Genomic DNA, 13068 nt, shown 5'->3' on the forward strand with positions numbered 1-13068 from the left:
CTCATTGGAAACAACTGTACCCCTCAGTGCTTTATGCACAAGTCTGATGGTATCAGATTATACATGCCAGGTGTGGTCGGGTATTAAAAGAGGCAAGTCTGCTGGCTCAAATTGTTTGAATTTCAGCCTCAGCTGGTTGTACCTGCCATCCCTCTCCATAGCCTGTTTTTACAGTTGCTAAATTAATTGAATTATTGCCACGTACCATGATATAGTAAAAAGCTTTGCTCTGCATGCTATCTGGGCAAGTCAACCCATGCTTAATAGTGCAATAATAAAACAATAGTGCAGGGTATAGTGTTACAATAAGTCTAAAAGAGTATGGTGTTACAGACAATGTGCAGGGAATAGAGGAAAGCACAGTTAAAACAATGCAAGGGCATCATCTTTTATTGATAAGGGGTCCATTTAAGAGACTGATAACAGCAGAGAAAGAAACTGCCCTTCAATCTGGTTGTGCATTTAAGCTAGTGTGGGACGGGGGGAAGACTTCTCCAACAGGCAGGAGGGAGGTTAGAAGAATGATGGGTGTTCTAATTGAAAGAGGAAAGATTCCAACAGGGATTGACAAGGTGGAGTCCAGATCGTAGGGCTGGAGAAGCCTGAACTATGGATTGTAGATTTCAGATAAGGGATCAGACCCTATCTGTAAGGAGTTTGTACTTTCTACCCATGACTGCGAGGGTTTTCTCTGGGTGATCCAGTTTTCTTTCATGGTCCAAAGATGTACGGGTTGGTAGGTTAATTGTTCACATGGGTGTATTTGGGTGGCACGGATTCTAGGACTCTCTTAAAAAAAAACACAAGGAGTGTTTACTCAAGTGTTCTCTAGCCCAGGGACACGTGAAAGTTCAACCATCCAGCGCATTCTAAACACAGTAAAGAACTCAGAAGATAACAGGATCACAGGGAAGAAACAGGAGGGAAGTGGTCAAGGTTGTGAATTGCCAAGACCTGAGCAGGATTGAGGTCTAATCTGTGCTTCAACCTTTTGCATTCTTAGAATGGCGCTTCGTTGTTTGTGTTTGATTGGTCTGCAAATGTATCTTTTCATTTTTCAAATAACATTTCTGATTAAACCTTGTTCTTTGCATCAAACTAGTGTATTTTTATTATTTCACAATTGTTAAGTTACTGGGAAAATGGAACGGTTATTTCAGTATTACCATTATAAACGCAGCGGCCACTGGGTTAAAAAGTCTGTACGTTTCCCAGCTGACTGCTAATTAATCAACCCATGATGATAAAGTGCAGTTCCAATTGCTTTATAGAGAAGTAACAGGTCCTGTAATACCAGGAGTACAAGGCCTTCAAAACAAGGCGTTGCTTCTCATTACCAGTGAGGAGGCCCACAGCAGAGCTGGTGATGTCAGCCCTTTGAACCCGGTTTCAGGCTGGCAAATGGCTTGCTGTTCTTCAGTGAGCCGGAGAGCTCATTGAGGAAGGAGAGAAAGTGGGAATCCTTCTCCGACTTCCTGGAATCAAAGATCACCACGATGGTGAACTGGGGTTCAGGGCGTGTCAGGAAGTAGGTGCTCTGGACTTTATCATCATAGAAGTGGACCACTTTGTCCAGAGTGTTCAGCTCCATTGCACGGTCTGTCATAATCATGATTACATTGGGCCAGTGAATCAGAGGCCGGTCACTGGGCAGAGAAACCACCGCTGGGTACTGATCCACCCCTTTGGGGGCTTCTCTGTATGAGTGTGGGTGATGGTAGCCATGCCCCTGAAAGGTCTCTGAACCCCGATTGTCGAAGATCAGGGAGACGTTCTGGGCATCGTACTTGCGGATAAAGCTGGAGATCTTGCCACAGTAGTCAGGGTTAGTCTTGGTAGTCAGCGCCTTCATCTCCGACGGGGTGGTCTGGCGACTCAGTGCCTCATGGAAATAGAAGCTGAACTTGGCCAGGAGCGCGTTCTTCAACCTGGCCAGCCACTGGAAGAGGTGCGGTGGCTGAAGGGCCTTCTGGGTTTGCCCCCCAAACAGGTGCTTCCTGGTCTCTCGCTGCTTCTCGAACATCTGCCCCCAGGTGTTCAGTTTGGAGTGGGCACCATGCAGGTAGAGCAGAGAGGGGAGGAACTTCCATTCACTGATCTCAGCCTGGGCCCTCAGCAGCTGAATGAGTACATCTACCTCCAGTTGGAAACTGCTTTCCAGAGGGCTCAGGATAGGGTGATGGAACCTGAGGAGGTTAAAGTTAACAGAGGTTAAATTCAGAAAAATAAAAACACAGTTAAACAAGAAAGTCTGCAGATGCTGCAATTGTAGTTCAATGCACAAAAGTGCTGTAGAAACCCAGCAGGTCACACAGCATACCTTATAGAGCAAAGATACATAACCGTCGTTTCAGACTTGAGCCCTTCGTCAAGGTATGAGCTAAAAGCAGGCAGGTCCCTGAATAAAACAATGGGGGAGGGCACAAGCCCACAGGCAAAAGTTCAGAGGTAGATATGGAGGGAGAGCAGAAGAGAAAAAAGTTGGGAAGTGATAGAGGAATGGATAGCTCTCTGAATGGAGAAGAAAAAGGTTTGGAGAGCTGGAGGAAAGGAAAGAGAGGTATGGGGAAAGAGAGAGAGACTGGGGAGGGGCCTAATGGAAACTGAAGAAGTCTGGTTGGAGAGTGCCCCGTTGGAATATTAGGTACTGTTCCGCCTATCTGTAGGTAGCCTCAGTTTGGCAAGGGGGTGGGGTGCATAATTGAAATGGTTAACCATTGGGACGTCCCTGCTGTTACACCGGGCAGAGTGAAACTGCTCATCACTGGTAGAGGATTCCACAATGGGAGCACTGGATGCAGTAGATGATCCCTTAAGATTTACAACTGATGTGTTGCTTCACTTGCAAGGACTGGAGCTTCAAATGGTGGTGAGAGAGGAGGTGTGGGCACAAACGTAGCACTTCCTTTGGTCAGAGGGCTAGGTACCAAGGGGGCAACTAGTGGGAAGGGATGAGTGGATGAGGGAGTCACAGAGGGAACAGACCCTGTGGAAGGCGGAGAGGAAGGAGGAAGATGTGTCTGGCAGTGGGATCATGTTGAAAGTTATGGAAATTATGGCGGTTGGGAGGGGTTGGTCAGTAAGGGACTGGCGAACCAGGGAGAGGTGGAGGATAATGGACAGATGGGGAGGATAATGGACAGATGGGGAGGGTGAGGGTGGAGCTGGGTGGCAGAGGCAGTTGAATGGCAGGTGCCAGACTAAAGGGAGAGAATCATGAGGGAAAAAAAGGGCCAGAGGAGAGAGATGAGTCATACAGGGTGAAGCTGAAGATGGAGGGTGACGTGGAAACAAAGGCTATCAGTGAAGAAATCTGACAAGTCAATGGTGATATCATGGGAACCATTAAGTGAAGGACAAATTGGATCAAATGAAACAAAACTGGGGAGGGGAAGAGTAGAAGACGATGGAAGCAGAACAGGGAGGTGATTGAGAAATGGTGGGGGACTGGGTGAGGAGTGTTGGAAATGGGAAAATATGGGGAGGTGTGGAGGGGAAAAACCAGGTCAGATGGAAGAACCTGTAGACTTGTGTTTAAGGTTAAACATCACAATTTCACTCCCTCTCCTGGGTTCGTCCCTCCGCGGGATAAATGAACAGCTGGAGGAGCAAGTTTCCTGCATTCTAACAAATAGTGCATTTCTCTCCTCCCCTAGATAATCCACCTCTTACCACTTTTGTCAATCGGATGAGACCTGGCTAACTAATGGCTGCTTAACTCAAAGACCATCTTTATGCTCAAAAACCATCTTTATGCTCAGGTCTATGGAGAATGACTTGAACACACCGTGAAGCAATGGCTGAGGAAGAAAAGGAATTCAGAAAATGCTTTAATATGAGAGCTATTTCATCTGACATCTGGAAAGAATCATCGTAGTAAAGCAGTGTGGCAATGTTTAAATAAACTGACGGAAAGGTCAGCAACGATTTTGTCTGCATTTTCAAAGACACGTTTATCTTTAAAACTATTGACCTATAATGGCAAAGAGTGGTGTTCTGAAACCAAAATATAATTTATCACATAAGCCCCTGCTTTAGCCATCAGCTCACCAGGATCTGTGTCCATAATGGACTAATGCTATTTAATTCAGATGGCTGTCTGCTTTTTGCTCATACCTTGACGAAAGGATCAAGCCTAAAACCTTGATTATCTATCTGCTGCTTAAAGAAAGCTGTGTGCCCTGCGAGGTTCTCCAGCATTTTTGTGTATTGCACTGCAATCACAGCGTCTCCAGACTTTCTAGTTTAACTCCAATGGACTAATGCATGGTATACAAATTCACCAGGATGTAACCGAGACTTGAGTTATAGGTAGAGGATGGATTGGCTGGGTTTTTATTCCCAGGAGCGTAGGAGGCTGAAGGTAACCTCAAACAGATTTATAAAATCATGAGGGGCTTGGATAAAGTGAATACTTTTGTCTTTTTCCCAAGGCAGATGATTCTAGGTTTCAAGTGAGATTTTAGAGGGACCTGAGGGGCATTTTTTTCATTTAGAGAGTTATCTCTATCTGGAAATGAGCTGCCACTGGAAGCTATGCAAGTACGGTAGGTAAAATTATTGGCATTCAAAAGACATTTAGACAGATGTACAGATAGGAAGGGTTTGGAAGTATATGGATCAAATACAGGCAAATAGGGCTATCCCAGAAAGCCAACTTGGTCAGCATGGACTGGCTAGGTCAAAGGGCCTATACTCTCATGGCTTTGAATCTATGTACATTAAGCAAACCTCTCTCTACATAATCTCCCAACACTTAAAATTGGTATTTCCAACTTGCAAATATTTTAAAATTTAGAAAAGGATTAAGTGGCTAGAGGGCTGAATTACAATTGGAACTTGCAGTGAACATTTGGGAAGTATTACAGTTTCCAAGCCTGGTCCGTGGCCATGTAGGTAAGAAATGCTCATCAAGTACAGTAAAACCCCAGGAAGAGGAAGAGTAAGTCTCAAGCAACTGGAAAATATGCTTAACCAGCATCTAACAATCCCATAGGAGCTGAATACCTGTATTTTCTGCATTTTGTTTGCCATTTGCTTGAATTCTGGATAATGGGTTACAGTATGTTTAAAAGCAGTTAAGATTTCTGCCTCAGCCACCCTTTCAGTCAATGAAGATCAAGTCACCATGATCCCCAAGGCTGTATCTATCCCTATTACTTTTCATTTATTTATATTTCCATTCCAACTAACTTGATTAAGTCCCTCTTCCAAAGAAACATGGTCCATGAGAGCCAATCCTTTGTCATAATTAACATTCTCTACCCTAACCAACATCCTTTTACTATCTCCAAAGCTCTCTCTGGTTGATACAACGTATTAAATGATTCCTCTGTATGAGTGCCCTTCCTAGCCTATTAGTTTTTATGTGAAACATCAGGGTCTTAGACATCATTAATTAACATCTATGACCAATTTGAAACATCTGAAGGGTAGGTCCAGTCAGGGCAATTTATTCTGCAGTGTTGAATATACTGTTGATTAGGACTTCTACTGACCTGGAGCTGTACTTCTGCAGGATAGATTCCAGTGTGTGCACCAGCCCTGCTGAATGGATGGACTTCTGTGTGCTGAGGGAGTACATCTTCTCGTAGAACTCCGCGATCTCCATTCGGGCCTGGATGAAATCGCACAGCTGCTCAGAGAGATGGGAGAGGAGTTCTTCCAGGTGGGAAGGGTTCCCGGACGCTGAGCTCCGCCCAACAGCGACCAGCTTACGCAGCTCATTTTGGAGGGACGTGTAGATGGTGCGTATGGAATCCTTCCGACTGAAGAATGACTGCCCTCCTGCCAATTCAGAGATTCAACATCAAACATTATAGCACAGTAAGGCCCTTCAGCATACAATGTAAACGTACTCCATAACAATCTAACCCTTCCTTACCTCATAACCATCTATTTTTCACACATCCATGTGCCTATCTCAGAGTATTTTGAATGTTCCTATTGTACCAACCTTCAACACCAGCCCCAGTGTAATAAACATACCTTTGACATCTCCCCTAAACCTTCCTCCACTCACCTGAAATAGATGTCCTCTAGCTATTATCACCATGGGATAAGGAGCTGGCAGTCCACACTATCTATGCCCCCCATAATCTTATTCAAAACACCTCTCATCCTTCATGGCTCTGTCAACCATGCATGTGAGTGAGGAAATACAGTATCTTAAGAATTTACAGCAGATAAACAGGTCATTCATCCCATTGAGATTTTGGTGGCGCTTACTCTACCCAGCAACCTCACTGTCAACCTATCCTTCTATCCCTCTTATGTCTTAAATGTTGTCTCTCCCCTCTTCCTTTCGCCCAGCTACACCTCTCCCCCACTCACTTCCTCCCTCCTCCTCTCCTTAATCTCTCCCGTTCCCTCTACCCCATCTTCACCTCCCCTTCCCTCTCTGCCACTCCTGCTCTACTTCTCTCCTCCTCTCCTTCTCCCCTTTCCCCTCTCCTCCCCTTCACCTCCACCTTCCCTATCCCTCTCTCCACCTCAACTCTCTCCCACCCCATCTACTCCACCTCCTCACGACCCCTCTCTCCCGCTTCCTCACCACCCCCCTACCCCGCTTCCCTCCCCCTAATCTACCCACCTCCCTCCCCCTAATCTACCCACCTCCCCACCCTCTCTGTACCCCATCTGCTCACCGCCCTCTGTACCCCACCTGCTCACCACCCCTCTACCCAGCCTCCCCCCTACCCTGCCTCCCCGCCACTGCCCCACCCCACCTCCCCTAACCTGCCCCCTCCCCCCTGCACCCCCTCCCCTGCACCCCCTCCCCTTCCCCACCCCTCCTCCTCCTCCCCCCTTCCCCACCCCTCCTCCTCCTCCCCCCCTTCCCCACCCCTCCTCCCCCCCTTCCCCACCCCTCCTCCCCCCCTTCCCCACCCCTCCTCCCCCCCTTCCCCACCCCTCCTCCCCCCCTTCCCCACCCCTCCTCCTCCCCTTCCCTCCCCTTCCCCACCCCTCCTCCTCCCCCTCCCCTCCCCTTCCCCACCCCTCCCCTTCCCCACCCCTCCCCTTCCCCACCCCTCCCCTTCCCCACCCCTCCCCTTCCCCACCCCTCCTCCTCCCCTCCCCTCCCCTCCCCTTCCCCTTCCCCACCCCTCCTCCTCCCCCTCCCCTCCCCTTCCCCTCCCCTTCCCTTCCCCACCCCTCCCCTTCCCCACCCCTCCCCCTCCCCACCCCCTCCCCTCACCCAGTTTCTGGCCCAGGAAGCCCATGCCCAGGTAGGCCTTCTCGGCGGCCGCCAGGTGCGCGAGCGCGGCCAGTTGCGCGCTCCACACGGGCCCCGCGCTCCGGCTGCCCTCGCGCTCGCGCTCCACGTAGTCCCTGGCGCGGTCGGCAGAGCAGACCCCGAGCTGCGAGAAGAAGGTCTCCAGCACGGCCTGCTCCAGCGGCACCGGCGCCCCCTCGGCCTCGCTCATCCCGCAGCCGCCGCCTGGGCCTCGGCCTCGCTCATCCCGCAGCCGCCGGTGAGGGACGGAGACGGGCAGGCGGGGCCGAGGGCGGGCACTGGGGGGAGGGGGAGGGGGGGTGCAATGACGAGGGGGAGGGGTGGAGGGGGCAATGAGGGAGATGGAGGGGGCACTGAGGGTGGAGGAGTAATAACATTGGTGAAGAATATGGAGGGGGCAATGACGAGGGAGATGGAGGGGGCAATGTTGAGGGTGAGGGGCACTGAGGGAGATGGAGGGAGCAATGACGAGGGTGGTGGAGTAATGACAAGGGTGAAGGAGATGGAGGGGGCAATGATGTGGGTGAGGGGCACTGAGGGAGATGGAGGGAGCAATGACGAGGGTGGTGGAGTAATGACAAGGGTGAAGGAGATGGAGGGGCAATGATGAGGGTGAGGGGCAATGAGGGAGATGGAGGGAGCAATGACAAAGGTGAGGGGGTGGAGGGGTCAATGAGGGAGATGGAGGGGGCAATGAGGGAGATGGAGGGAGCAATGACAAAGGTGAGGGGGTGGAGATATCAATGAGGGAGATGGAGGGGGCAATGAGGGAGATGGAGGGAGCAATGACGAAGGTGAGGGGGAGGAGGGATCAATGAGGGAGATGGGGGCAATGAGGGAGATGGAGGGAGCAATGACAAAGGTGAGGGGGTGGAGGGGTCAATGAGGGAGATGGAGGGAGCAATGATGAAGGTGAGGGGGAGGAGGGATCAATGAGGGAGATGGAGGGGGCAATGATGAGGGGATGGAGTGGGCAGTGAGGGGGTGGAGGGGTGAAAGGGAGATGGAGGGGGCAATGATGAGGGTAGGGGAGTGATGGGGGCAGTGAAGGGGCAATGAGGGAGGTGAAGGGGGCAATGAGGGAGTGGAGGAGCAAAGATGAGGGTGAGGGGGATGGAGGGAGCAATGAGGGGAGTGAAGGAGCAATGTAGTGCAACCATTATACTGAAAATGGCAGAGGATTCACTAGTGAATACAGATTGGAGTAGTCACAGCAGAACCATCATCTGGTGGCTTTTAATTTCCAATGAAGTGACTGCTTATGTATGATGGTACAGTTTTGACAAAGGCTGATGGAACGTTCTACTATTATGAGGGGCAGACAGTCACAATCCCTTTTTTTTTCCTCCAGAGGAAATGTATCAAATACTAGAGGACATGTATTGAAGGTTAGAGGAGAAAAATTTAAAGAAGGTAAGTGTTTTTACACAAGATGTCCATGAAAACTATCGGCAATTGGTCTGCGCAGTCTGGTCCCGCTACCTTGTGTGCATTCATCCTGGATAGGGTTGTCCTCACCTCGACTGCGGTTACGCTACACATGGGGTCTGTTCATCAGGGGACACGGAGATTTCTTTGGCATCATCCTATTCTTCTCATCAAACCGCACATTGAAGGTGTTCAGTCTGTCCGGAAGGGAGGTGTCATTATCCTTAATTCTCAAGGTTGAGTTGTGATCCCGTAATAGTCTTGATCCCTTGCCACCTGTGCCTCATGTCACCAGTGTCGCACAACTGTCTATGAATCTTCTGTACTTACCCTCACTTTGCCTTCCAGATTGGACAGGAGAGTTCAGCCCCGAAGGCAGCATTCCGAGCTCTGAGAAGGGCCCAGACCTCTGCATCCAACCATGGTTTCTGGTTAGCCCTGGTTGTGAAGCATTTGATCTTGGTGACATCCTCAGTGCACTTGCTGATGTAGTCTGTTACTGATCTCGTGTACTCCTCGATGTTTACATAACCATTGTAGATGTCTGCTTCCCTGAAACAGCACCAATCTGTGCTCTCAAAGCAGTGTTGCAGCTCCGCTATGGCCCCCCCACCCCCAGCCATATCTTTATCTCCCTGCGAACTGATATGTGATCTGAGTAACCAAGGTGGGGGCAAGGTGCAGCCTTGCACACACCAGGGACATTGGTGTACACCTGATCAAGGGTGTTCTGTCCTCGGGTGGCAAAGTTTGCATGCTGTTGAAAATGTGGTAAGGCCGTTTTCAGGTTGGCATGATTGAATTTACCAGCAACAATCATTGTCAGGGTGGAAAACCTGGTCTTCACAGATGGCACCAGAAAGCTCCTTCATGGCTTCACCCTTGTTAGCTGAAGCAATCAGCATGGCCGAGAATTCCCTGGGCAGGTCGAAGGGTCTGCATTTCACCAAAAGGTATTCTATCTCTGCTGAGCAGAGGTTCTTCACAACAGAGATTTTGGTGCACCAGTTCTCATTGATGTAAGTGTTCAGACTCCCTCCTCGAGTTTTGCTAGAAGCAGCATCCTAGGGCCTCTACTGGACAATCTGAATAATGTGCCATAAAATCAGTTAGTTCTGTTAAGACATTGGACCTTTCCTATGAGTTAGGGTTGCAAAGAAGGATTCTTCATGGAGTTTTTACTGCCACAGAAGGCTAAATCAAATATCATCATAATTTAACCAAGCATTCGGTCATCATTTAAGGTCCACCCCTTCTTTTTATTTATATTTTAAAATCTTGTTGCAATTGTAACTTGTAGCAATTTTGCACAATACTGCTGCCACAAAACATCAAAATTCATGACACATTCATGGCAATAAACCTGATTCTTCATGCTCAATGGCCAGTTTTTCTACAGGAATTTCTCTTTTGTGTGAATGCTTTGTAATTCTAGACCCTCTTTTCTGTAACCAACTATTTAAAAGACAACTCTAATAGGGTGGGGAATGGAGCAATATTGATCATATGCAGTTGGATAGGATTGTTTTAACATCATGGTTGGCATAGACATGGTGGGCTGAAGGGCCCATATTGCTTTGATTTCCCATTGTTAATTGCCCTTAACTATTTTCTTCAATTATTGCAATCTTTGTAATTAAGTACCTTTTTATTTGTTCTTTGGATTTTGTACTTTCTTGTGTCCTCTTGTCTACACCAAGGCAGTGATTAAGTCACCTGCACGAAAACCAACAAGGTCGGGTCAGATACAGCAATGAGCTCTCTGAACCCTTCTTCATTAACAATGGCGTGAAGCAAGGCTGCGTTCTCGCACCAACCCTCTTCTCAATCTTCTTCTGCATGATGCTGAACCAAGCCATGAAAGACCTCAACAATGAAGATGCTCTTTACACCCGGTACCGCACGGATGGCAGTCTCTTCAATCTGAGGCGCCTGAAAGCTCACACCAAGGCACAAGAGCAACTTGTCCGTGAACTACTCTTTGCAGACGATGCCGCCTCAGTTGCCCATTCAGAGCCAGCACTTCAGCGCTTGACGTCCTGTTTTGCGGAAACTGCCAAAATGTTTGGCCTGGAAGTCAGCCTGAAGAAAACTGAAGTCCTCCATCAGCCAGCTCCCCACCATGACTACCAGCCCCCCCACATCTCCATCGGGCACACAAAACTCAAAACGGTCAACCAGTTTACCTATCGCGGCTGCACCATTTCATCGGATGCAAGGATCGACAACAAGATAGACAACTGACTCGCCAAGGCAAATAGCGCCTTTGGAAGACTACACAAAAGAGTCTGGAAAAACAACCAACTGAAAAACCTCACAAAGATAAGCGTATACAGAGCCGTTGTCATACCCACACTCCTGTTCGGCTCCAAATCATGGGTCCTCTACCGACATCACCTACAGCTCCTAGAACGCTTCCACCAGCGTTGTCTCCGCTCCATCCTCAACATTCATTGGAGCGACTTCATCCCTAACATCGAAGTACTCGAGATGGCAGAGGCCGACAGCATTGAATTCACGCTGCTGAAGATCCAACTGCGCTGGGTAGGTCACGTCTCCAGAATGGAGGACCATCGCTTTCCCAAGATCGTGTTATATGGCGAGCTCTCCACTGGCCACCGTGACAGAGGTGCACCAAAGAAGAGGTACAAGGACTGCCTAAAGAAATCTCTTGGTGCCTGCCACATTGACCACCGCCACTGGGCTGATATCGCCTCAAACCGTGCATCTTGGCGCCTCACAGTTAGGCGGGCAGCAACCTCCTTTGAAGAAGACCGCAGAGCCCGCCTCACTGACAAAAGACAAAGGAGGAAAAACCCAACACCCAACCCCAACAAACCAATTTTCCCCTGCAACCGCTGCAACCGTGTCTGCCTGTCCCGCATCGGACTTGTCAGCCACAAACGAGCCTGCAGCTGACGTGGACATTTACCCCCTCCATAAATCTTTGTCCGCGAAGCCAAGCCAAAGATATTGGTATGAAATAAAGAATGAAGAAAGACTAAATCAGACGAATCTTACAACGGTCTTCTTGCTTACCGTTATGATTCCGACTTCTAAAATTTTAAATTTAGGCCTACAGCAAGGTAACAGGCCCTTCCAGCACACAAGCCTGTGCCACCCAATTGACATACAACCCTGGTATGTTCTGAATGATGGCAGGAAACCCATACAGACAGCGCCAGGTCCTTGGCGCTGTGCTAACCATGCCACCCGCAGTTTAGTTTCATGTATACTCGCAAGACTGACATGATGAATGGCAGGGCCACGGGGAGTGTTGGAGAACAGAGACTTGGGGGTGCAGGGTCACAGTTCCAAGGAAGTGATGACGCAGGAAAACAGGGTGGGTGATAGCTTTGGCCAGTCTTCCCCTCGTCCATCAAAGCACTGAGTGCAAAAGTAGGCGTGTCATGTGCCGGATGCTGTCAAGACTGCGACTTGGGGATATTGTGTGCAGCTTCGGTCACCCGGCTACAAGGAAGATGGAAAGAGTGCAGAAAAATTTCACAAGAATGTTGCTGGTCAGCTTAAATTATAAGGAGAGGCTGGATAGGCTAGGATGTTTCTCCCTGGAGCTCAGGAGGCTAAGGGAGAACCATGTAGATGTTTCTAAAATCATGAGGAGTAAATAGTAATAGCCTATTTCCCAATGTCAGGGAATCTGGGAAGGCAATAGATTTATGATGAAAGGTTTATAAGAGAAGACACCCCAGTGATCTTTTTGGTTGTTTTGATGATTCTCTGTTATTGGCTTCTAGTCCAATGTTTTGCAGCTGCTGTACCTCCCAATGATGCAGCCAGACAGGACACTCTTGATTGTGCCACGTTGTCTATGTAGTCTAGTGCTCATCTTTGATACATCTTAAATATCGTGAGAGTCTCTTGCTGCTTTCAGGTGCTCGGACGCAGATAATGCTCCGGCAGATGCGGCTGTGGGAGTGCAGCTAGGACATTCAGGTGGCTGCGGAGAAGACGCCTTTCTGTCACCTCAACGAGCCAGCTGAAGGAGAGCCGCGCCCAAGCGAACGCGGCTCCTGTGGACTGTACCTGTAGTCCCACTGCTGCTTTCAGGTGCAATGGGGGATTCCCAGAGCCGGAGATTATACCTACAGGAACGCTTTCAGAGTGGGAAGAGGAGGTTAGGCAAGTGCTCCTCCTGGCCGGGTTCTTCACCTTTAGGTGGCATCCCGACAGCCGCATAGGGGTAGAATATGCGACTTTACATTGGGGTATTTTGGCCACCTGAAAGTGGAGAACCCAGCCAGGAGGAGCACTTACCTAACCTCCTCTTCCTGCTCTGAAAGCGTTCCAAATTCTAATCACCCTTCTAATTCTCTTACTCCTCCTTAAACCCATGCTCTCTCATTTTAGATGCCTCTGCCTTGGGGAATAGTTTGCTATTA

The 13068-nt window shown here is 49.0% G+C and overlaps 2 protein-coding genes across 8 annotated transcripts in view; one reads left to right on the forward strand and one right to left on the reverse strand.

Annotated features, from left to right (window-relative positions):
* Positions 1–1081: 1081 nt before the first annotated feature.
* On the reverse strand, positions 1082–7511 carry kics2 (KICSTOR subunit 2). The gene is made up of 3 exons (XM_069904235.1): positions 7199–7511; positions 5499–5787; positions 1082–2186 (listed from the first exon to the last, which is right to left on the reverse strand). The coding sequence occupies exons 1-3, from the start codon at positions 7425–7427 to the stop codon at positions 1370–1372; spliced, it is 1335 nt and encodes a 444-aa protein (XP_069760336.1). The 5' UTR covers positions 7428–7511; the 3' UTR covers positions 1082–1369.
* xpot (exportin, tRNA (nuclear export receptor for tRNAs)) overlaps positions 7176–13068 on the forward strand; it is a 147151-nt gene continuing 141258 nt past the window's right edge. For 4 of the 7 annotated variants that reach the window (XM_069904222.1, XM_069904224.1, XM_069904220.1 and 1 more), the window contains exons 1-2: positions 7211–7475; positions 8589–8650. The gene's annotated coding sequence lies outside the window, so the exon portion shown is untranslated. Of the gene's footprint in view, positions 7476–8588; positions 8651–13068 lie in introns of all 7 variants that reach the window. The other 3 variants (XM_069904223.1, XM_069904221.1, XM_069904227.1) reach the window with 1 other exon arrangement.

This window comes from Narcine bancroftii, chromosome 11 (genome assembly GCF_036971445.1).
Source record: "Narcine bancroftii isolate sNarBan1 chromosome 11, sNarBan1.hap1, whole genome shotgun sequence".
NCBI classification, from domain to species: domain Eukaryota; kingdom Metazoa; phylum Chordata; class Chondrichthyes; order Torpediniformes; family Narcinidae; genus Narcine; species Narcine bancroftii.